General features: G+C 39.5%; 1 protein-coding gene and 1 long non-coding RNA gene across 8 annotated transcripts; one reads left to right on the top strand and one right to left on the bottom strand.

The window, feature by feature from the left end:
- Positions 1-25,106, top strand: ZSCAN23 (zinc finger and SCAN domain containing 23). Of its 7 annotated transcripts, XM_017957716.3 has the most exons (6): positions 14-97; positions 3,247-3,378; positions 7,095-7,579; positions 7,830-7,977; positions 8,358-8,984; positions 17,452-18,486. In XM_017957716.3, the coding sequence occupies exons 3-5, from the start codon at positions 7,172-7,174 to the stop codon at positions 8,969-8,971; spliced, it is 1,170 nt and encodes a 389-aa protein (XP_017813205.1). In that variant the 5' UTR covers positions 14-97; positions 3,247-3,378; positions 7,095-7,171; the 3' UTR covers positions 8,972-8,984; positions 17,452-18,486. The 7 variants fall into 7 exon arrangements, with proteins under 7 accessions (XP_009202935.1, XP_003897297.1, XP_017813205.1 ...); XM_009204671.4 differs by lacking the exon at positions 3,247-3,378 and having other exon boundaries at positions 1-97; XM_017957717.3 differs by lacking the exons at positions 14-97; positions 17,452-18,486 and adding an exon at positions 23,845-25,106 and having other exon boundaries at positions 980-3,378.
- On the bottom strand, positions 189-22,335 carry LOC103883567. Its single transcript, XR_004184255.1, has 4 exons — positions 20,891-22,335; positions 20,005-20,177; positions 897-980; positions 189-256 (listed from the first exon to the last, which is right to left on the bottom strand). It is a non-coding gene; the product is annotated as an uncharacterized LOC103883567 (long non-coding RNA).
- Positions 25,107-25,545: the final 439 nt, after the last annotated feature.

Raw genomic sequence — 25,545 nt, 5'->3', positions numbered from 1 at the left:
CGGCCTTTGTGGTTTATCATTCTTTGGACTGCGGTTGTCAAGGATTCAGAGCCGGTATGATCTGCGCTAGGTGGCATCTCCTTTCACGGATGCCTCGGTGAGCTTCGGAGTCGGGCTACCGCTGAGGGGCTTCGGAAGGGCCGGTCTGTGCGCTGCGACCTGGACTGGGTGTGGGGATCTGGCGGCAGGGGCTTCTTGGCCAGAGATGGGTCGGGCAGATGGGGGCAGAGGAGGTTGCTCCGCAGCCTGGAAGGGCCTTGTTAACCAAAAGTCAGCGTCGTTGCGCCTACCCCTTTCCCCCACCCCATGTCTATTCCTGAGCTCTTCAACCTGTCTGCCCTGTACTGATGGCACTCTGAACTCTCCCTATCTGCATCTTAGGATCCGAATAGATTCGGATATGAAGAAATGTTTGTATTTTCCGATGTCTTATTCTCTACTGTGGACTTATTTTAAAGAATAAGCAGGGATAGTTTTAAAATATGCCACAGCCTTTCTTAGTCTAATTCACATAGTATAAAGGCTCTTGCTGCTATCTAATTTTTTAGAAGAATAAATAGCATCTACTATGTACCAGCCCAGCACTGTTCTAAGCACTTTCCAAATATCTGCTTCTCATAACTCTAACAGATAGGCACTGTTATTATGTAGACTACACCCCACCTCCCTGTCCCGCCCTTTTTTAAAATTAACATACAAGAAGAAAATGAAGTAATTTGCCTAAGGTCATAGAGCTAGTAAGAGGTGTAGGCCGGATTCAAATACAGGCAATTTGGCTCCAGAGTCCATTTTCTTAAAACCTTTGCTATGCTAACTCCACTCTGTTCCTGTATTAGCTTTACAGCTATAACCCGGGAAGTTACTTCGCTCATTTGAATCCCGTCCTTCTTTTGTACCTCAATAGTCCTGGGCTTCTAGTTAGGATTTGATTGGAGAGAATGTATCTGAAGACGTCCATCTTTCACAGTGTTTCTGCAAACCTGATGAAACAGCCATTTTATTGGTTTGTGTGCATGTTTTGCCCACCCATCTTGTTCTTTGAGCAATAGAAAAAGATTACAGTCTTGGCCCTAAGGGAAAATAGCAACTATTAATTAAACCACTATTGTATCAAAATTGTACATTATGTCATTAAAAGATTAATTTGCATGTTTATATGCCAGGCTTTGTGCAAAAACACTTTCCATGCATTATCTCATTTAATATTCTCAACAAGTTGGCAAGGTAGTTTTTGACCTCATTTCATATATGAGCTTGAGGCTTAGAAAAATCAGGTAACTTGCCCAAGATCACTGTGTTAAAATTCACAGATGGTAATCCTAGCACTTTGGGAGGCCGAGGTGGGCGGATTACCTGAGGTCAGGAGTTGGAGACCAGCTTGACCAATATGGTGAAACTCCATCCTACTAAAAATGAAACAATAAGCCAGGAGTGGTGGTAGGTGCCTGTAATCCCAGCTAGTCCGGAGGCTGAGGCAGGAGGATTGCTTGAACCTGGGAGGCAGAGGTTGCAAGTGAGCCGAGATCGCACCACTGCACTCCTGCCTGGGCAAAAAGAGCAAGACTCTGTCTCAAAAAATAAAAAATAAAAAAGAATAAACAACCAGATCTGCCTGTGTTCTCTACTACCTCATACTACCTTCTGCTTATCTAAGGTAAATAAAATATATGGGCTTATATCAACTCTATGTGTGCACATGTGTGCATGTGTATATACGATTGCAAATGCATAGAAAAGGACACATTCCAGTCTTTAATACTGTTTATTTCAGGGTAGTAGAACTTGGTGAAAGAATTCTATATTCCTCTCTACTTTTTGGATTTTAAAAAATGGTTCTGAAGAGAAGTAATAGTACAAGGTAAATTGTGACTGAGGGTGAAAGGTGGGACTCATACAGTACATGACATGTGAGCGGGCAGGAGGAACAGGGTGAGCTGAAATGGATAAAGAAGACTTCAGAGAGGATGTGAGATTTGAATCAAGCTGCAGAGATTGGGTAGGGTTTGAATAAGGGAAGAAGGCAAGACCAAGCTCATGGCACAGGGATGAGAAACGCCTGATTAGAATAGTGAAGAGAAAAACCTGACTGGAGGTGAGAGTTTTTGCTTGTGGAATAGAGGAAACCAAGAGTGGAGCCAGACAACAGAAGCTAAAGGTCTGACTGGTTTTAAACTGTGCTTGAGAGTTTGGGAATTCATCCAATTAGTGAGGAGCCATAGATGGTGTCAGCGGAGGTGAGGGTCGTGGGATGTATGATGATAAAGGCACGTTTGTATTATGTGCTGCTTAGTCTTCACCTACGTGCCTATCCTTGTTAAAGATAATCCTTCCATGAGGATGATGGTAGATTTGGGGGTGTTGAGCTTGCTGAGGCTCTAGGAGGAACAACTTTAAAATGCAGATGCATTTTTTAAGGTAAGATTTATATACGTGGCATATACATTGAGGTTGTGATCCTGAATGGAAGATTAGGAACTCTATGTTTGTGACCAGGAGGGCAGGATTACAAAAAACTGGGGAAGCCTTTTGGAGACACTGGGTTCAAAGAACTCAGGTATGCTGGTGCAAGGATCTGGGTATTAAGGCCAGCAGATAAAAGCAAAATCAGGTGAATGAAAGCAAAAATGAACCCAGAGTATACAGAGAAAATAGGGAAATTTATATTTGGGAAACTGTGTAAAGATTTGAAACACCACATCCCAGAAATGAATTTTTCTGGGCAGAGTTCTAAGATTCAGCTGCATTGTCTTTGAATAGAAAAACTTTGACTTGAAACCAAGTGGCACAGGTGGTAAATAAGAAAAAGACATTTTTCGGACCCTAGAAGATTGAAAAAAACAAGAAAGTGTGAGTGGCTGTTTCATCCTTTGAATCCATGGTATGTTTATTGAGTAATGTGAGTACATATTCTGAATTTAGCTATTTGATATTTGTACCACAAAACTTTCTTACCCTAGAACAAATTCAGCAGACCTTGTTTCAGGCCATGATGATCTCTTCCCTGGATGATTGTCATAGCATCCCTCTCTGCCTCCACTTAACCCCAAGGTCATTGACACAGCAGCTAGAGTTATGCTTTTGTATTAAATGTAAGTAAAATTTTGTTACCGCTTGGCTCAAAAATCCCCAATGGTTTCCAAATTTCATTGAGTACAAGCTAGAGCCCTTACCACTGCCTTTCATGATCAGTTCCCAAGCTCCCTGCTTTATCTCCTGTCAATTTCCCTTTTGTTTTCTTTGTTCCAGTCATTGTTCAACTAGCTATTACCTGAAGAATCCAGGTGTGTTCCCATCTGCACAAATTTGCACTTGCAGTTCCCTTTGCATGGAACAGTCTTTCTCCAGATAGCCATGTGACTTGCTCCTCACTTCCTTCAGGTTTGTTCAACCATTGCCTTATCAAGGCCTTTCCTGACTATAAAGTAGCAACCTTTCTTTCCCCTTACTCTCTGTCTCCTTACCTTTATTTTCTCTATAGCATTTATCACTACTTCACAAATACTTAATAATTATCTGTTTCCTGTGACCCCTTTTCCTCATCCTGGCCCCTCTTTTCCCCAACAGAAGTTAGTGTTGTAGCACTGGAGACTGTAAATTCTGAAGTCAGATTTGTTGGGTTTGAATTGCAGCTTCACTGCTTACTATCTATAACTGATTTGAACTTTGGACTAGTAACTTAAACTTTTCATATCTCAGTTTTCTCATCTGTGATATGGGGGCAATAATAGCACCTTATTCATGGTTGTTTTGAGGATTAAATGGGTTAATATATATAAAGCATCTGTAACAGTACCTGGCACGTTGAAAGCACTATAAATGTCTGCTATTATTGTTATTAGGATGTAAATTCCATGAGACTAGGGACTTTGTTATAATTGCAGCTGTATCCCGAGTGCCTAGAACAGTACATGGAATATGGTAGGCTCTGAATATATATTTGCTGGTAGGCTCTGAATAAATATCTGCTAAGTGAATGAGTGGTATATGAAAAGTTATGACAGAAAAAGATAATATGGTAGTCACAGTGGTGGTGAGTCAGCACCAAGAAAAGTGGAGGAAGGCTGGGCGCAGTGACTCACACCTGTAATCCCAGCATTTTGGGAGGCTGAGGCAGGAAGATCACGAGGTTAGGAGTCTGAGACCAGCCTGGCCAACATGGTGAAACCCCGTCTCTACTAAAAAAATACAAAAATTAACTAGGCATGGTTGTGGGTGCCTGTAATCGCAGCTACTCGGGAGGCTGAGGCAGGAGAATCATTTGAACCTGGGAGGCAGTGAGCTGAGATCATGCTGTTGCACTCCAGCCTGGGCGACAGGGTGAAATTTCATCTCAGAAAAAAAAAAAAAAGTAGAGGAAAACATGAATTTGAGGATTCTGTCTTTAGAGGAAAAAAAATCCTCTGTACACTTCCTGGGGTAGTGATTACAGAAGGTAACCAAACCAAAGATGCCAGAACTTTATAGAGGGGATTATGTGTGCAGGTTATCCGGAAGGATGCTGTCCCATGCCAGTAGTTTTTTTCCCCTTTGATAAATATAACCAGTAATCACAATATGAATCTAATTTTTCTTCTGGTTGCAATGTGATCAGTGTTCACTTGTAATTTAAATACCTCATATGGTTTGGCTGTGTCCCCACCCAAATCTCATCTTGAATTATAGTTCCCAATTTCTCATAATCCCCATGTGTCATGGGAGGGACCTGGTGGGAGATGATTTAATTATGGGGGCAGGTACCTTCATGTTCTGTTCTGGTGATAGTGAGTTCTTATGAGATCTGATGGTTTTATAAGGGGCTTTTCCCCCTTTTGCTTGGCACTTTTCCTGCTGCTGAATGCAAAGAAGGACATGTTTGCTTCCCCTTCCACCATGATTGTAAGTTTCCTGAGGCCTCCCCAGCCATGCTAAACTGTGGGTCAATTAAACCTCTTTCCTTTATAAATTACCCAGTCTTGGGTATGTCTTTAGTAGCAGCATAAGAATAGACTAATAAAATACCCTATTCTTAGTTATTTAATTTCACAATGCATGTCAACACCTAAGAATAATGTAGGGTTGCCGGGCGCGGTGGCTCATGCCTGTAATCCCAGCACTTTGGGAGGCCAAGGCGGGTGGATCATCTGAGGTCAGGAGTTCGAGACCAGCCTGGCCAATATGGTACAACCCTGTCTCTACTAAAAATACAAAAATTAGCCTGGCATGGTAGCAGGCACCTGTAATCCTAGCTACTCAGGAGGCTGAGGCAGGAGAATTGCTTGAACCTAGGAGGCGGAGGTTGCAGTGAGCTGAGATTGCACCACTATACTCCAGCCTGGGCAAAAGAGCAAGACTCTTCCTTAAAAAAACAAAAACAAAAAACAACAAACAGAATAGTGTAGGGTTATTTTTGCAATGGATTACAATAATTTTACTTAAAATTAAAACAAATATTTTATTCTACAGGTTATTATTCATTTGTGGGTCATAAAATCTATGTGGTGTGTCACAACCCACCACATAGATTTTATAACCCACGAAATATGTTCTCAGGCTTTTTTGTTTTGTCTTTTAATGAAATAGGTTTAAAAATAATTGTATGTCACTATATAAAGCAAGGATACATAGTGTTTTGTGAAATTATTATTTTAGTTATTTGTGTATCTCATAAATGCACAAACATACACTTATATACATGTGCATGTGTGTTCTGGGTTATAATATAAAATATATCTTAATAAGAGTCCTGGTCAAAAAAATTTGAAAGTCTGTGCTCGAAAATGGTGCTTAGAAATCACTGGGTCATCTAATTGTTTTTCTTTCAGAAAATTGTCTTCATTAATTGCTATCCTGGTTAAGATTGCTCATAAGTTTGTTTGCTTTTGTTTTTGTTTTTTTGAGATGGAGTCTCACTCCATCGCCCAGGCTAGAGTGCAGTGGTATGATCTTGGCCCACTGGAACCTCTACCTCCCAGGTTCAAGCGATTCTCCAGCCTCAGCCTCCTGAGTAGCTGGGATTACAGGTGTGCCACCACGCCCAGCTAATTTGTGTATTTTTTAGTAGAGACGGGGTTTTGTCATGTTGGTCAGGCTGTTCTCGAACTCCTGACCTCAGGAGTCATAGACATTTGTCTTTTTATTAGCAGTAATTTTATTTTACATAAAATTGCCCCCTCCCCACCTTCAAGTAGCTTCAAAGAGAAAAAGTTTCCAAGAAATTAAAGGGCGAGAAAAAGGTCAAATTCTACTCCTGTTTTAAAGTACTGGAACCAATATTTCCATCATTTTAATATCTCTGAGCCTAGATCACTGCAGTCAACTACTTTCTGATTCTTTTGCCTTAGCCTTAAACCACTAGGGATATTCATTTAATCTTACAATAACATAAGAAAAATAACAACAGTGTTACTACTTTGGAGTTTACTAAGTAGCCAACTTCTTTGTGTTCATTATCCTCGTTTTATCTTTGTATCAACCTAGAAAGATAGGCAGTGTTGGTTTTAGAATTCCTGTTTTATAGATTGAAGAGACCAAGGCTCAAAACATGAAGCCCAAGACTCTGGAGGGAATACCTGCAGGATGATGTCTTAGTCCAAGACCTTCCACATTTTAAACCTAGATCTCCCTCCTCCATACCTCCTATGGCTGGAGGGACTCTGCCTCGTCTCTCTAAGTGCATTTCTTAGAATTCTTACTTGTTTTATCATCTTTACTTTCCCTCCATCCTCCATTTATTTCCCTTTTCTTCTTGATTCTTGGTGTCATCTGTGACCACTTGGGCCCAAAGTGCTTTTTTACCTTCATATAGCTAAAATTTACCCCGAATTTAGTATCTTGTTATTCAAATGGAAACCCAATATGCTCAAGCTGATTTGAGCTGTTCCAGTCAGGATGATTGAAACAGTACCTTCCTTCAGAAAATTGTAGGAGTTTTTGTTCCGTTTCTGTTTTTCTTCCTGTATTATCTGGATTCGTATTTCTAAAGTATCTATCATTAATCATGTTTCGGTGTTCCTTCATGACACAGAGTGACTGATTTTAGTGTAAATACTCCAGTCCTTCCTTGTCCTGAGGTTTTCTGCATTTTTATATTTTTTTCTTTGCAAATAATTGTCTAGATCTCGGGGTTTCCAGAAGAAAAGATCAAGGGAGAATTATCAAGAATAGATTCTTTTTCTGAATAGTTAAACCTTTGATGGCCATAACCTTGACCCTTCAGACTGCAGAGATGCAGGAACGACTTCTGGCAGTGAAGGTAAAGGAGGAAGAGGAGGAACATTCCTGTGGGCCAGAATCAGGCCTGTCAAGAAATAACCCTCATACCAGAGAGATCTTTCGTAGACGCTTCAGGCAGTTCTGCTATCAGGAGACCCCTGGGCCCCGGGAGGCTCTTCGAAGACTCCAGGAGCTCTGCCATCAGTGGCTGAGACCAGAGATGCACACCAAGGAGCAGATCCTAGAGCTGCTGGTGCTGGAGCAGTTCCTGAGTATCCTGCCCGAGGAGCTCCAGGCCTGGGTCAGAGAGCACCGTCCTGTGAGTGGAGAGGAGGCAGTGACTGTGCTGGAGGATTTGGAGAGAGAGCTGGATGAACCAGGAGAGCAGGTGAGAAGATGGCAGAACAGGGTTTGTACCTGTAAGAACAAGTATGAGGTTTCAGTGCAACAAGAAAAGGTAGAGGAGGAGGATTTTTTTTTATGCCAGACTTGATCTTCTGTGGGCTTTTAATCTGTCTGCCTCTGTTTTTTTCTTTGCCAGCTTCTTGGTCCTTCTTTTCTATCCAGAGGCCCTGAGAAGGCCTTCTTGCCATGTTCTCTCTGATATTTGGTTCCCAACTGTCCTTGATTTCCACCAGGTCCTGAGCCATGCTCATGAACAGGAAGAGTTTGTAAAGGAGAAGGCAACTCCAGGAGCAGCTCAGGAGTCATCAAATGACCAATTCCAAACCTTGGAAGAGCAACTTCGGTATAATTTGCGAGAGGTGTGCCCAGTTCAGGAGATTGGTGAGGATTAGAATTTCCTCAGGGAGCCTACCTCATTCCCTGAATATTTATGAATTCAACACATTTATTTAGTGTCTGCTATATGCCAGACACTGTGTCAGGTACCAGGGATACGGTGATAAACAAGGTAGATGTGATCCCCGCTGTCATGAAGTTTACAGTCTAGTGGGAGAGGCAGACAATAAGTAAGCAGTTATAATACAGTGCATCTTTTCCCTGAGGTCTGGGTATAATAGATTTAGAGTGGAAAAATAAACAGAAAAAGTGGCTACTTGTCCCCTTCCACCCATTTGCCTGGCCACTTTTTTTCTTTTGTCTTTGGAAAGGTAATCTGTTATCTTTCATACTTCATGTTATCTTTCATGTTGTTATTATTTTAGATGGCAAGGCTGGGACTTGGAATGTGGAGTTAGCCCCAAAGAGGGAGATTTCTCAGGAAGTGAAATCTCTTGTACAAGTTCCTGGAAAACTGAATGGTAATATTACTCAGATGCCTGAGTATGGAGCTATCTGTGACCACGAGGGCAGATTGGAAAAGCAAAGGGTGAGCTCTTCAGTGGAGAGACCCTATATCTGTAATGAATGTGGAAAAAGCTTCACCCAGAATTCCATCCTTATTGAGCACCAGAGAACACACACAGGTGAGAAGCCTTATGAATGTGACGAGTGTGGGCGGGCCTTCAGCCAGCGGTCAGGCCTATTCCAGCACCAGAGACTCCACACTGGGGAGAAGCGCTACCAGTGCAGTGTTTGTGGCAAAGCCTTCAGCCAGAATGCCGGGCTTTTCCATCACCTCAGAATTCACACTGGGGAGAAACCTTACCAGTGCAATCAGTGCAATAAGAGTTTTAGTCGACGTTCAGTCCTCATTAAGCATCAGAGAATTCACACTGGGGAGAGACCTTATGAATGTGAAGAATGTGGCAAGAACTTCATTTACCATTGCAACCTAATCCAGCATCGGAAAGTCCACCCTGTGGCTGAATCAAGCTAGCTCCTTGGAACAGGTAGGGAAAAGTATTTCTCACTTTGTCCCTGCTATGTCCTCTAGCATAGAGAGTTCAAGGGAAAGCCAGTAAAAATTCCCTTATTTTATACAGAGAAGCATAATATCTTAAATACATCTGCCAAGTTCTCTGATCAGTGACATCTACAGCTTTACGATACTGAATGTTGCCTCTTGTGTTAATTTCATCATGTATGCTGTAGACCTAGTTTCACACACATCTGTGCAAGAAGTTTTCTAAGTATATTTCAGGAAAACTTCATCCTAGTTTTTAAAAACTTTAAAAAAAAAGTTTAAAATAATTCTATGTAGGCTGAGTACAAAATAATCTCAAAGGGAGTTCACTGAGTATTTAAAAATTAATTTAAAAATAATTGTAATAAAATTCATAATATAGGTTTCCTGACTTCATTCACATAAAATATGATAATTTGCTTTTTAACCTACAAAAAGGAGCAGATGAATCCTCCTATATAAATGTAGATTTATAGTAAGTTGGATTTCTGTAGATTTTTTAGTAAGTTAACCTTTAGGAACCAAGGAATTGAAGCAGCCATGTGTTATTCGCAGCTCAGTGGCTCTTCGTAACAAATATTGCTCATGATTTTAAATTTATGCAGCGGCTAAGAAACTTAGCTAAAAATCTGATATCTCGCTTCAGATTTTTTATTGGAAAATATAGGCCTATGTATTTTTCCCGTAACATATAATGAGCATTTTTTGTTTTTGCCTTTTTCTCCTTTATTCAATATTTTGTATGGAAAATTTGAAACATATTCAAGATTGAAGAGAAGAAGTATGATCACTCTTTCATGTTGATTGTTTTTATAACCTCCACATTTCTCAGCATTTACTATTGATTACCACCAAGGTCATACATAAAAAATTTTTTTCCCTTAACATTGACTTAGTAACTCTTTACAAAGCTTTATACAAGGTCCAGGAGACAAAGAAATGGAAAACCTATGGTGAAAACAATCTGGTTTGGAATACACCCAAATACCCAATACATAGCAAGTAACTTAAGAATAACAGAATCACTCTAAGGGACCTTCGAGATCATTTCTGTTTGCTCTTATTTGACAGATAAGAGAAAAGGAAGTTCTGGGAAGTAACTAAGATCATAGAGCCACTTAAAAGCAGAGCTGTAACTAGAACCCTGTCTCCTAGTTCCTAGTGTAACACTGTTTCTATTAAGCTACTGGGTGTTTATATATTTTTTATATCACCAAATAAAAATTACAAGTATATGGAATTTATAGGATTTATAAGTCATTGAAGTTGCTCAACAAACCCGCCCATTTATATGTTTCAATAAATGCACAACTCCTCTATTTAATTTACACTGGAATCCAGGAAAGACTCTTCTCACTTATTCCTCATTGGAAGCATTTTATTTATGTTTGTAATTATTATTTTTAACTTTTAAAATTTAATTCACTTAGTAGGACTTTTTAAAAAGATTCATTCTTCAACTGGTTCAAAAATCAAAATAATACAAAAGGTCTACTTTCCTAAGTAGCCATAGTACTAGTTTCTTATGTATCTTTCAGTGTTTCTTTATGTAAATATAGGCAAATACTAATGTATAATCTTATTTCTTCCATTATTCAGGAAGACGGCATATTATTTATACTCTTCTAATACCTTGCTGTTTTCATGAAAGAATATAATCTTTAGAGATGTCCACATCATAACATAGAACTTCTTCATTCTTTTTATAAGTGAATAGAATTTTATTTGTTCATACTCCATAGTTTATTTAACAAACTCCTATAGATGAAAAAACTCACTATTTTAAAATGTTACATATTCTGTTTCATTCTTCTCCCCAGTTTAGTCCAAGTTAAGTTCCTTCTGTTCAAAAGCTAACAGTTTTCATATGAGCTAGGAAACAAGGCATGGGCAACCAGAATTGCACATATTTCTTCTACAGATAAATGGAGAAGTGATGGGTGGTATTTTTCAGTTTAGTGTATTTGGTTCTATCACATATTCTTCCACCTGACATTTCAAACTGCTTGTGTCACTCCTTAAGGCTAATTGTGGGTATTATAAAAAATCTTATACTTCCTCAAGAGTATTTTTTATTGTGTCTTGAGGTTAAATTATTTCCAAGATAAATAGCTACAGATTATTTTTTTTATTACTATTATTATTATTATTTTTTGAGGCGGAGTCTCGCTCTGTCGCCCAGGCTGGAGTGCGGTGGCACGATCTAGGCTCACTGCAAGCTCTGCCTCCCGGGTTCATGCCATTCTCCCGCCTCAGCCTCCTGAGTAGCTGGGACTACAGGTGCCCGCCACCACGCCCAGCTAATTTTTCGTATTTTTAGTAGAGACGGGGTTTCACCGTGTTAGCCAGGATGGTCTCGATCTCCTGACCTCGTGATCCGCCCGCCTGGGCCTCCCAAAGTGCTGGGATTACAGGCGTGAGCCACTGCGCCCGGCCAGCTACAGATTATTAAGTGAAGTTAAGAAAAATATAGTAGACCCAAATTTGAAGTAAAATCAGCTTCTCAAGTAAATATGTGTTCCATAAAGTGATGTAATAGAGATTCTATACTATTCTGAGTTTATAAATATCTTAAATGCCTCTCCATTTAAGATAATGAGAAAAGTGAAGTCCAGAGTGCTTAAGCACTTGTAGTAATCTTTCCATCTTTTATTGCCTTAAAAATTTTGGAAAGGAAACCAATTATGAACAGAGATCATTGTGAATTACATGTGGTTTCATAGACACTTACACTTGGAGCCCTGAGACCCATTGTAGGCATCTGAAAACAAGAACAACAACAAAGTGGGTTGGAAAGAAAAAAGAACAAAATATGAGAACATAAAAAAGAATCAGACAGAAGGTAAAATTAGATGCTAAAACTCTAGATTGGGTGAAAAATGGTGACCAAAGGAAAAATAAAAAGCTAGATGCAGAGACAGAGTGTTGCCAAGAAACATGCTTCATCTTCATAATAATTATTAGAAATCTCTCATTTATCAACTGGTTCAAGTTTTTAGATATTGTTGTCTTAAGCAGTGAAAATAATCTCACTGCCTTTTACTCCTCACACTTTTTATTACTTTCCATAAAATGGAGGATAGGGAGAAAAGCATAGTCTAGAAACCACTGTGATTTTTAGATCTCTTTGAACCTATCCCCAGTTTTCTATGTCAGCTGCCATTGGGCAGTGTTGAAAGCATTATTTCTTGATGATACCTGCACTAGCATCACCTGGGTTGTTTGTTTGAACTGCAGTTTTCTGAGCCCCACCCCTGAATCAGTTTCTGAGGCAGAGCCTGAGAATCTGTATCTAATTAGCATATTAGTGGTCCACACACATAAGGTAACTATGTAATTTATTGTCCAATCTGGGACACTTGAAAATGAAAAGGAGTGCTGTTAATAATTATGCCAAGACAACAAGTATAAATCAGGAGGTATGGTCCCCATACTAATAACATTTGCAATAGGCAATATTTTTTTCAACCAAGGAGATAGAAGAGACAGAGAATCAGAAAGATTACAATGTTCTGTCATGAAAGCTAAGGCAGAATATATACGAAAAGGCTGTTGGAGACTTAGGTGTAGCCACCTAGCCTAGGGTAACCCCCAGTAATCTATTGGATTAGGAAAGAAAGGATGGGATAATATGTCTGCACAAACAAAACAGAGGGCCCTCCACCCCACCCCCAATTAAGACAAACCCATTGTTAACATAGCTAGTTACCTAAGATGAAACTATTAGAGTGAATGGTTTAGCAGACAAGATGGACGACGTCCTGGAAGCACAGGAGTGTTTCAGTGGTATAGGGACCGATAGAGTACAGTGTTCAACCTTATACTGTAGAAGAAAGTGAGAAGATAGAGTACTGGATCAGAAGCTTGCACTGTTAAGGCAAACAGTGAGCCATTTTAAGCAGGTAGTTGGGTGAAGGGGAAGGGGGCAGATACTGTACCAAATAGTTTCATAATTTATCACATTCACTCCACATCATTTGTTGGCTGTGGAGAGGAGTCCTCTTGCCACTTGATGGTACCAAAGACAGCTGACCTGCCTTAAGTGTGTTAATAGATCTTCATGGCTATTCAGCAGTTGCCTCAAGATCATTGACTGCAGGGGTGGAGATGGCGGTGGCCTCCCCTCATCACCCCTGACTTCTGCTAATTCATTGTAGAGGGGTATATAGTCAGGGATCTATAAGCCCCAAACTTGCTAGTGGTTAAGTTACTCGTGGGGACCTGATTTATTTAAACTGGTTTAAAACAATGGAGAGCAAACCAACATCTTCCCCTCTTGTTGCCACTTTCCTCAGGTGGGTGTTGATTATTGCATTTGACCCTTGGGGGCAGAGTGAAGGTAACTGGACAATTTGTGTGGTACTGATAATACCAGACCCAGAGTTGGTTGGTTGATTTTTTTTGTTTGGAAAGCCCTTTATCTTCTGAGAGACATGACCAGTGCTGTGGGAGGAGCTCTGAGTGTGCCCGTGCCTAGACACCCCCATCAGCCATCCCAGGAGCTTGGTTGGGCTCTAAGGTGCTCGTTGGGGCCGATTGAGGAATCTCCCTGAGGATAGAGGAAAGACCCTGATGCCTGAGACCCGGAGGACCAGGGACTTAGGGAAGGGAGGACAGGGCAGGATCCAGTGTGAGCAGTCAGGTGTCTTCAGCAGGGGAGAGAGAGAAGTCAGCCCAGACTGAGTGGCTGCTGGACACAAGATGTTACGACCCCTGTCCCCCTGAGCCTTTTTGAGGCGGCTTCTGCGCTCACAAAGGTGAGCCAGGTGGTGCGCACAAATGAACCACTGAGATTGATGGGTCCTCCAAGATTCCTAGAGAGGCGGGCAGAGGAGCCAGCCGAAGTGCGTTGAAACATGGACGTTCTTCCGGTATCCTGGGCGTTGCGGACAAAGTATTTCCTTTCCCCTAGAGAAGTGTTCAGTTTTCAGTATCCGGGGACTGTGTGTGTAGGCAGTGTGCTAGTCCTTTCTACTCATGCGAGATGCACTATACTTTCTCAGCGATCCAGAGATCATGGTACTTGGAGGGGGTGCTGTTGCCCCCTTTTCCAGGGCTTGCTCTTTTACGTAGATCCCTCAGGATCAGGATTTTGTGTTTTGTAGTCAGCTCCACCAGACATTTCAGAGATGCAGAAAACTGAACAAAGCGCTGTACAGAGCTGGGTCTGTATGGATCATCCCCTTCTCAGATGGGGGCACAGACTTACCAGCAAGGAGGCCTCACCAGAATCCATCAGCTGAAAGGTCCTTACGGCCAAGAGCTGGCTTCCGTATACGTTTTCTGAATCCTACGGCCGTTTTAACCTGAACAGTTTTTTCAGTTTTCATAAAAATCCCCTATACTAATGATTACGATATTGGATATCTGTAAAGGCTTAATACTTAAAGAAAAATACTTTACATGATCCCCACAATTCTGCAAAACAAAGGGAAGTGGTACGTGAATTTCTCTGGGTAAGAAAACATTCAGAGGTTAACACATTCAAGCGAGCATTTATTGAGTGCCACATAATGGCCTAGGCTTTATGTTGCAAAAATGGGAATAAGCCAGATAAAAGGCATTTCTTACTGTATAGTGTAATGGGAAAGACATGTTGTCTTGAGGAAAATAAACTTCGTACATAGGGACTCTGGAGGTGGAACATTAAAGATGGCTTCCCTGAGTAGGCAATAGCAGAGCTGTCTCTGTGGACTATGAGAAGTTGGATAGCAAAGAGGAAATGGCACTTGAGGGATCGTTATAGTATGTGAAGGAGGGATCAGAAAACCATTTCAGAAAACTGCAAGTAAATGGTGGGTGCATTCCAGCCTGGGCAACAAGAGTGGCAGAGGTGGGGCAAAGAGAGTAGAGAATAACTGAAATATGCTGAGGAATTTAAAGTTTATAGGGCAGTGTGCTTTTCCATTTTCTTAATGTCACAGCACATAAAGAAAATTTGTAGGCACACTGCTAAGCAGAAGAGACTAGGCTGAGGACATCAGCCTTCCTGGCCACCCCGGTAGCTGAAGAGATCAGTATGCTGGTACTCCTATAAGCCGTTTGAAGCATGCAGTAAACTGTGGCAATGCACAGTAGCTGGGCAGTTACATGCTCTGTCTAGATTTAAGAAGAGGAGTAATGTAATCTTACTAGCTTTCTAGAAATATTCTAGAAGTGATGTGGTGAATGAATTGGAAGAGGGCAAAACTGAAAGCAAGAGAGACTAGAGACGTGCAGTTGTTAAAGAAAGAACCAAAACCATAAGTTGGTGAAAGTAAGTCAGTCACTGGCTATAGAAATAAAGAAGGTACCAAGTGGAACTGTGTTACAGATTACAGATTTAACTAGACCTGATAACTAATTAGACTGATGAAATTGAGAAAGAAAAGGTATTGAGAGCACTGCCTGTCACACACTAAGTATTATATAAGTATTTTTTAAATAAAATAAATGTAGCCAGGGATAAATAGGCAGGTTTGGATTAAATTATTCGGTAAGTGTGGCACAATTTTATAAGAGATGGCTAATATTGGAGAATAAATTGGTCACAAGGGGAAAATGATGAATTTTTGGTGGTGAGTTGAAGATGCTTGTAAGACATAAAACTGAAAGGGTCTAATGCACCACTGGACTGTAAAGGCCTGGAGCTCCAAAGAAAGATTGGGATGAGTGAATCAGGTTTAGGACTTTTCAGGTGAAAGCTGATGTCATAGAATGGTTGAGATTGCCCAGAATGAATATGGGATGAGAATAAGGCTGGATTTCAAATTAGGATACTAGACTTTTTTTGTTTTTGTTTTTTGACGGAATTTTGCTCTTGTTGCCCACGCAGGAGTGCAATGGCACAACCTTGGCTCACCGCAACCTCCGCCTCCTGGGTTCAAGCAATTTGCCTGCCTCAGCCTCCCAAATAGCTAGGATTACAGGCATGCGCCACCACACCTGGCTAATTTTGTATTTTTAGTAGAGATGGGGTTTCTCCATGTTGTGAGGCTGGTCTCGAACTCCTGACCTCAGGTGATCTGCCCGCCTCAGCCTCCCAAAGTGTTGAGATTACAAGCGTGAACCACCGTGCCCAGCTTGATACTAGACATTTTTGATAGGCAGAATAAGAGCCACGAAATAGACTAAATAATAGTCATTAGAAACATATTTAACAGGTAGGTGCCACATAGCAATGTTTCAGTCAACAGCAGACCACATGTACAATAATAGTTCCATAAGATTATAATAACATATTTTTACTGTACCTTTTCTGTGTTTAGATATGTTTACATATACAAATACTTGGCTTTGTGTTATAGCTACCTACAGTATTCAGTACAGTAACATGCTGTACAGGTTTATAGCCTAGGAGCATTAGGTTATACACTATAGCCTAGGTGTATAGTAGGCTCTACCATCTAGGTTTGTGGAAGTACAGTCTATGATATTCTCACAATGATGAAATCACCTAAAGACACATTTCTTAGAACATAACCATGTGATTAAGCAATGCATAACTGTTCTTCCTGAGTGCCAAGCATTAGGCTAAACACTACAAAAACCAACTTATGGAAAAACAACCAGAAGAGTATATAGTATTTCTCAGAAAATTGGGAGTAGGTTAGCAGTGTTAGGTGCTGCAGGGGCATCTGGTAGGAAAAGGACTGAAAAATACCCACTGGGTTTGTGTACCAAGGGGGCCCTGTTTAATTAACTTGGGACCAATAAGTCAGATATGAGGTCCCCTGACTGGCATGCACACTATTCTAAAATTAAAAATACTTTTGGGTCAAGCACAGTGGCTCATGCCTGTAATCCCAGCACTTTGGGAGGCCAAGGTGGGTGGATCACCTGAGGTCAGGAGTTTGAGACCAGCCTGACCAACATGAAACCCCATCTCTACTAAAATACAAAATTAGCTGAGCATGGTGGCACATGCCTGTAATCTCAGCTACTTGGGTGGCTGAGTCAGGAGGATTGCTTGAACCTGTGAGGCAGAGGCTGCAGTGAGCCAAGATAGCGCCACTGCATTCCAGCCTGGGCAATGAGAGAAAAATTCTGTCTGAAGCAAACAAACAAACTTTTGAAATCATCTAGCACAATCCTTGGCACAGAGAAGTTGATTTATACAGGTATTCGTCATTTTACTTGCACTTTGCTTTACTGCACTTCACAGATACTGTGTTTTCTACAAATTGAAAGTTTGTGGCAACCCTGCATCAAGCAAGTCTGTCAACACCATTTTTCCAACATCATGTGCACACTTCGTGTTTCTGTGTCACATTTTGGTAATTGAGTATTTCAAAATTTAAAATTATTATTATATCTATTATGGTGATCTGTGATCAGTGATCTTTGATGTAATTTGCAATTGTTTTGGGGCACCACTAACCACACCCATTTAAGATGCCTAACTTAAAAGATAAATGTGGTGTGTGTTGTGATTCTTCCACCAACCAACCATTCCCCCATTTCTCTCTCCTCAGGCCTCCCTATTCCCTGAGACACAACAGTGTCAAAATGAAACCAGTTAATAACACTACAGTGGCATGTCAGTGTTCAAGTGAAAGGAAGAGTCTCACATCTCTCTCTTTAAATCAAAAGTTAGAAATGATTAAGCTTAGTGAGGAAGACATGTTGAAAGCTGAGATAGGTTGAAAGCTAGGCCTCTTGTACCAAACAGCCAGTTGTGAATGCAAAGGAAAAGTTCTTGAAGGAAGTTAAAGCCACTCCACTGAACACAGTGATAAGAAAGCAAAACAGCTTTATTGCTGATATGGAGCAAGTTTGAGTGATCTGGAAAGATCAAACCAGCCACAACATGCCGTTGAGCCACAGCGTAATCCACAGCAGGATCCTAACTCTCTTCAATTCTATGATGGCTGAGAGATGAGGAAGCTGCAGAAGAAAAGTTAGAAGCTAGTAGAGGTTGGTTCATGAGATTTAAGGAAAGAAGCTGTCTCCACAACATAACTGTGCAAAGTGAAGCAGCAAATGTTGATGTAGACACTGCAGGAAGTTATTCAGAAAACCTAGCTAAGATAGTGGATGAAGGTAGCTATACTAAAGAACAGATTTTTAATGTAGATGAAACACTTTATATTGGAAGAATATACCATCTTGGACTTCCATAACTAGAGAGAAGTCAGTGCCTGGCTTCAAAGGACAGTCTGACTTTCTTGATAGGAGCTAATGGAGTTGGTGACTTGAAGTTGAAGCCAATGCTCATTTACTAAGCTGAAAATCCTAGAGTCCTTAAGGATCATGCTGGCTGGGCATGCTGTAATCCTAGCACATTGGGAGACCAAGTCAGGAGGATTGCTGAGCCCAGGAGTTTGAGACCAGCCTGGGCAACATGGAAAAACCCTGTCTCTACAAAAAACAAAAAACAAAAAAAACAAAAATTAACTAGGTGTGGTGCACACACCTTTGCTCCCACCTACTAGGGAAGCTAAAGTGGGTGGATTGCTTGAGCCTGGGAGGCAGAGGTTGCAGTGAGCCACGATTACACCACTGCACTCCAGCCTGGGTAATAGAGAAAGAACCTATCCCAAACAAACAAAAAGAATCATGCTAAATCTACTCTGCCTGTGCTCTAAAAATGGAATAACAAAGCCTGGATGATAGCACATTTATTTACAACATGGTTTACTGAATATTTTAAGTCCACTGTTGAGACCTACTGCTCAAAAAAAAAAAAAAAAAAAAAAAGATTCCTTTCAAAATATTACTGCTCACTGACAATGCACCAAGTTACTGAAGAGCTCTGAGGGAGATGTGCAAAAGGGTTAATATTGTTTTCATGCCTAACACAGCTAACCATTCCACAGCCCACAGATCAAGGAGTAATTGCAACTTTCAAGTCTTATTATTTAAGAAATACATTTTGTAAGGGTATAGCTACCATAGATAGTGATTCCTCTGATGGATCTGGGCAAAGTGAATTGAAAACCTTCTGGAGAGGATTCACATTCTAGATGCTATTAAGAACATTTGTGATTCACGGGAGGAGATCAAAATATCAACGTGAACAGGAGTTTGGAAGAAGTTGATTCCCATCCTCATGGATGACTTTAACAGGTTCAAGACTTCAGTGGAGGAAATAACTGTAGATATAGAGGAAATAGCAAGAGAACTAGAAGTGTAGTTCTCTTGTCTCGTCTTCTCGGAAGATGTGACAGAATTGCTGCATTCTTATGATAAAATTTGAATGGATGAGAAGTTACTTCTTATGGATGAGTAAAGAAAGTGGTTTCTTGAGATTAAATCTACTCCTGGGGAAGATGCTGTGAAATTGTTGAAATAATAGCAAAGAATTTAGAATGTCACATAAACTTAATTGATAAAGCAGTGGCAGAGTTTGAGAGGATTGACTCTAATTTTGAGAGTTCTGTGGGTAAAATGCTATTAAACAGCATTGCATATCACAGAGAAATAGTTCATGAAAGGAAGAATCAATTGATGCATCAAACCTCAGTGTCTCATGTTTTAAGAAATTGCCACAGCCACCCGAGCTTTCAGCAGTTATCACCCTGATCAGCCATGAGTCAGCAGACATCGAGGCAAGACCCTGCAGCCTCAAAAAGATTATGACTCACTGAAGAGTTCTGCATTTTTTAGCAATAAAGTATCTTTTAATTAAGGTATGTGCATTTTTTAGACATGCTACTGCACACTTAATAGACTTTCCTGTAGTGTAAACATAACTTTTATATGCACTGGAAAGGCAAAAAAATTGTATAACTCACTTTATTGCAATATTTGCTTTTTTGCAGTGGTCTAGAACCAAATCTGCAATATGTCCAATGTATGCCTGTAAATGTTAATTGACCCATCCGACATGCAATATAAGCATGCCAAGTTGTGTGCATCACTTTTTGCACCTATTGTTTTTGTTAATCATCTGAATATTTCACTGAAGTTTCTAGATCTGAAAGCTAATAGTGTCTTATTCTTTACTCTAGAAGTAATTGAAATGTCTTTTAGTTAATTTTATGTCATTTTTTGCTTATTTATCTTTCACATAAATTTTTTTTTACCTTCAAATCATTGCCTTGATATAGCCATTCACCTCTGAGGTAAATATGTTCCAGTTTGGAGTTGATCTTCTTTAACAATGATGTGTTATGCCTTAGCATCATCCTGAAGCATATGTACTGCTGCACTGAGCCAGTCTTCTGAGCTGTTTCACCCAGGAATGCATTCAGACCAACTGCAGAAGAACCAAAGACGTGTCATATGGTTAAAGAATCTAGCCCACACAGAAAGGGAGCTTCTGGTCAGGAGTTCTTCAGAGAGGGTACTATGGGTATTTGCTTGGGCCTCAAGGGTCCAGCTACAGGCTCTTTGCCATCAGTGGTGGAGACCAGTGATACACAGCAAGGAGCACATCTTGGAACTACGGATCCTGACCATCCTGCCGAAGAATTCCAGGCCTGGGTATAGGAGCATCCCAGAGTATAGTGAAGAAGCTATCTGTACTAAACTTGGAGAGGAAGCCGAATGATCTGGGAGGAAAGGTAAAATGAAGAAATGTCTTATCAGATAGCAGGTATTATCTCCAGAGAGAGATAAGAGAGTTGAGATCACTTCTCTAGGGTAGTTAGAGAAAATGGCTAACATGTTATTGGCCAGAGTTATTTATTTTTTTTCTACTATGTTGACTTCTTTTTTTTAAAAAAAACTTGTAGGCCCTGTGTATTTTTCCCTCTTTGTCTGTTTGTCCCTGCCCTTGCAGATAAAGGAAAACTGCTTTCTGCCCTCCCATTGTGTGTTCCACAGTAATAATGGGATTTTAAGCTCTAACTTTCAGCAAATGTCAACCTCATTAAACTCTGTCTTATTGTCCCCAGTTCCCCACCCTCCTACAGGCAACAAATAGTGTCCCAAGGCAAATACTGTATCTGGCAGCTTCATAGGACTCACCTGGAGTCTAGCTCCAGCCAGTAAAGGGTCAATTCAGCTCTGAATCTTGGGAGTTTCACACTATTAAGGAGAACATTGAGGAGGAGACAGCAAAGAAGAAGTTAGGAAATGTTGGTGTCTTTTTGTATTTCTCTAAATGAACCTCGTCATTAAAATCTCTGCCTACCTTTCATTTAATCTCTATTGCCTATTCCACTTTTAACCCGTTCCTCTAAGCATACCACTTTAACCTGGATTATGATTCTTTTCTTTCTTCACTTCTTTGCCTTAAAATTGTTTTTTGTTTTTGTTTTTAAATCCTGCTACTCTCATGTTACCTTGTATGGTTCAGTTTCTCCCTTCTAATACTGCCAACTTCCTTAACCCAGACCTCTTAGCCCAGAGACAGGAGAATGTTTTTCTATATTGAAGCCAATAGAAAACTATTAAAAGGCTACATGCAATAAATAAATTTTCAAATGTACATTTTTTAAATGAGCGTAGGAAACATAAAACTTTAGTAGGTGCATGCTTACTGGGAAAGCACGCATACGTGCTAAGATGCCATTATACTGAAAGTATTGTTTACCACTTGTTTTTTAATTTAATATTACATTACGGATATCTTTTCAAGTTACATATAATACCTATATGTAGCTGACATACATTTCACTGCAAGGGTATTGAATTATTTTGTAACTGGCCTTAGAGGGTTTTCACATGGCTTCTTTTTTCTGTTTTTTTTTTTTAATACTACCAACTAAAAGCCATGAACTCTTTTCTTTTTCTTTTTTTCTTCACTCTGTACTATGAAAAAAGTTTAAGCATATATAAAAGTAGAATTGTACTACTTTTAATAAATCCCCATGAACCTGTCACCCAGCTTCACCATTATCAGATTATGGCCCATCTTGTTTCACTTATAACTCTACTTATATCCCATGCTTTTTTATACATATAATTTTAAAGCGTATCTGAGATATCATAGTCTTTCAAATGTAAATGTTTCAATATTTGCTGTAAAAGGTATGAGTTTTAAAAATGTAAACATAATACTATTTTCATACCTAAACAATTAACAGTAATTCTTTAATATCAATTTTCTAGTTTTCTCAAAGATGTCATAAACTTTTTTTTGTTCATTTTGTTTTTTAACTTATCTGAATCAAGATCCAAGGAAGAAAACACATTGTGATGGGTTGATATGTCTCCTAAGTTTCTTTTAATGTATGGGTACCCTCTCCTGTTTTCTCTTCTGTTACAACTCACTTGTTAAAGAAAATGAAGTTGTTTGTCCTGTAGAGTTGCACACAGCATGGGTTTTGCTGTCTGCATCATGTGCTGTAGTCTACGATGTTCTGTTGTCCTCTGTATTTTCTGTAAATTGTAGTAATGTACAGGCTTGATTAAAATCAAGTTTTAAGTTTTTTTGACCAGGTAAATTTAATGATTTTGGCAAGATAGTGTGTTCTATTTGAAGCCTATATTTTCTGTTTGTCTCTTTTTCTTTGGTGTTAGCAGCTATTGATCCTCAATACCTATAGCCAATAATCCATTAGGGGTCCCAAAATGGTGACATTCTAATTGTATCCTCCTTTCTTCATTTAATAAAGCTGGAATAGTTATATAAAAAGACATTTCCCCTGGTTTTCTGTTTAGTTATCCAATGGTTTGTTTAGGAAAGGCAAGATAATTGGTTAAGTCACTCCCCAGTACCTTGCTTTTTAAATCAGTTTTCAAAACAATGAATTAGTTTGTAATCATCCTTTAAAACAGTGGCCAGTTGTTAGTAATAGTATCATTAGGAACTTGTGGATTGAAGCATTATTTGATGTTTTTCAATCCATAATACTATCCTTCCTAAAGCTCATTTATCTCCTCTTTGAGCAGTAGAAGCCTTTTCAGTTTGGCATGTGAATCCTTATGAACCTAGTCATCTTTGATGGTTTTCTTGCTGACCTGTGTGATAAGATGTACCAAGCCCATCTTACAGTTTTCCTTACATAGTCCTAGAATTAATACTCTTTCCAAGGACCTCTGATTCTGCCTAACGGGAAATGGTATTTCAAAACCAAAAATAGGGCATTAGGAGTGCTTATGGCTTAGTCAATTGGTCCTAGGCCTTTCCAGTACTCAGAGTTAGGAAAAAATTTAAAAGAAAATGTATATCATGAGTTCACATTGATAGTTCTAGTTCACATTTACTACTTCGGGTCTTAATCTCTTATCTTCATCTGTATCTCCTTTTAGAGGATTCTGAAAGGCACCAGGAATGATAGAACATCAAATAATTACTCACTTGCTGTCCCACAATATATACACAATAGCCTCATCATAAAAAAACCACAGCATTACCCACAAATATGATTACTGTAAATAGCTTAGTGGTGGCGTGTGTGTGTGTGTATACATGTTTTCTATTCTTTTTGTCCTTAAGATATATATCACTTGGGCTATACAAAAAAAAATTACTGCTTTAAGGACGTATGAAATAATTACTCTTTTATGTGGTTATGCCACCAGTGGATATAAACGTAAGTTCAGTTTGTTGAATTTTTTTCAATGTTCAGAGAGTGGTTTTTAAAATTATTTAAAACATAAAGTTTTAGATGTTAAATCTACAAAGTAAGATATTTTCGAGGTTCTATTCTTGTTTTCTTCTTCCTATTGCCTCCCTTACCCATCAGTAACCTTTCTGTGCTCCTTTTATGAATTATCTTTTCATTACTTGTTGTTTTAATACAAGCATATGTATGTATACACACAAATACACACACAACCCTTCCTTTTTAAATGATAGCACATTATAATTTAAGTAATAAACTCTACATATCTGTTTTATGGGAAACATTTTCTTCTGTTTTCTCTTTCTTCTGGCATATAGTTCTAAAAAGTGCTTATTTCGTGAGCAAGTGATTGGGTAAAGTATATGTGAATGAGTGAATTATGCTGACATTTTCAGTCTCTTCTTTCAGATGATTTGATCAAAATGGAGAATAAGAGTGTTCTTCCCAAGCAGAAGAAATGAAGAAATAACATGCCAACAGGAAAACACTGTCAGATTTGATGGCAGTATTCCTGAGAACTTTGTGTAGATGTCCAAATGTATGAGGAAAGACTAGGAAAATATCCAGAAAATACCACAGTGATGAATGTGGAGTAATTTTTGCTCAGAACTCTGTCCTAATTCAGCATCAGAAATTCACACTGGTGAGGATTCCTATGAATGTAACAAGTATGGGAAAGCCTTTACTCAGGAGGGTAGGCTTCTTGCAAATAAGAGAATTCACACTGGAGTTAGATATATAAATGAGAAAAATATGGGAAAGCTTTCAGTGCGAACACTAGACTCATTCATCGTAAGAAAATCCATACTGGAGAGAGACCCTATAATAAATGTGATGAGTGAAACAAAGCCTTTGGCCAGTGGTCAGTCCTCAACAAGCACCAGAGGCTTCACACCAGAGAGATTTGTTACTACCAGTGTAACAAGTGTGGTAAGGTTCATAGAATTCAGCTTTTTCATCATATCAGAATCCATATTGGAGAGAAACCCTTTCAGTGTAATCAGTATAGTAAAATTTCTCTTTAACATTCATTCCTTATTCAACACCAGAGAATCCATTCAAAAGAGAACTTAGGAAGTTGATAAATATGGATGGAAAAGGCTTTGCATAATAGTTCCTCACCTGACATTGAGATTTTGTGAGTGTCCAGCATCTGAAATTGGCAAGGCAGAATTTCTTCCCACCAGACCTTGAACTTGGTTTGGATGAGAATTGGCCCTTCAAAATGGTCCCCACCAAAATCCTGTCATTTAACAGAACAAGCCATTTACTTTTTCCCCTAACCGCTAATCAAATAAAACACTTTTGTGATTCAAAGAGTGGCCTGTGGACCACCAGTTCAGTTTCGATGTTTTATTAGTTTTTCCAAAATACAGTTCTCACAAGTTTAGACTGTTGTTTAATAATACTTTTTAGTGAAAACTGAAGTTGTACATAAAATACAAATAAGAATATTAGATCATTAATGTATTTTAAATGTAGCTGCAGTGATGATAATTTGTCAAGTCAAACATGTTTAGCATTCTTTTAGGGACAGCACAGTGAATTCTTGGGCCTTCCATTCCTACCTAAGTTCTGATGTATAACATGTAGCTCCCAGCCAAGACTCCAAACAAGAAAGATGCTTTTTTTTTCCTCTCTCTCTCTTAGAGACAGGATCTTGTTCTGTCACCCAGGCTACAGTGCAGTGGTACAATCATACAGCTCACTGTAACCTCGGACTCCTGAGCTCAAGCAGTTCTCCTGCCTCAGCCTCTTGAATAGGTAGGACTACAAGTGTATGCCAACATGCCCAGCTAATTTAAAAACATTTTGTAGATGGAGATGCACTGTATTGCCCAGGCTGGTCTTGAACTCCTGGCCTCAAGCAATCCTCTCACCTCAGCCTCCCAAAGCGCTGGTATTATAGGTATTAGTCACTGCACCTAGCTGCATCTTTATTTTTTTTTAATTGAGGTGTGTTAATTTTAATTTCATTAGGAAAACATTGGAGATACCCAAGCTGGTCTTCAGAGGAAGAGAATAAGCAAACTCAGATTTTGCTTATGGGCCAGGCAGATAAATGAGTGAATTAGTCCTAGAGTCAAAAAAAAGTGAAAACAAAACAAG

This window comes from Papio anubis, chromosome 6, assembly GCF_008728515.1.
Source record: "Papio anubis isolate 15944 chromosome 6, Panubis1.0, whole genome shotgun sequence".
Lineage (NCBI taxonomy): Eukaryota > Metazoa > Chordata > Mammalia > Primates > Cercopithecidae > Papio > Papio anubis.
This window is presented reverse-complemented; position numbering and strand designations above follow the sequence as displayed.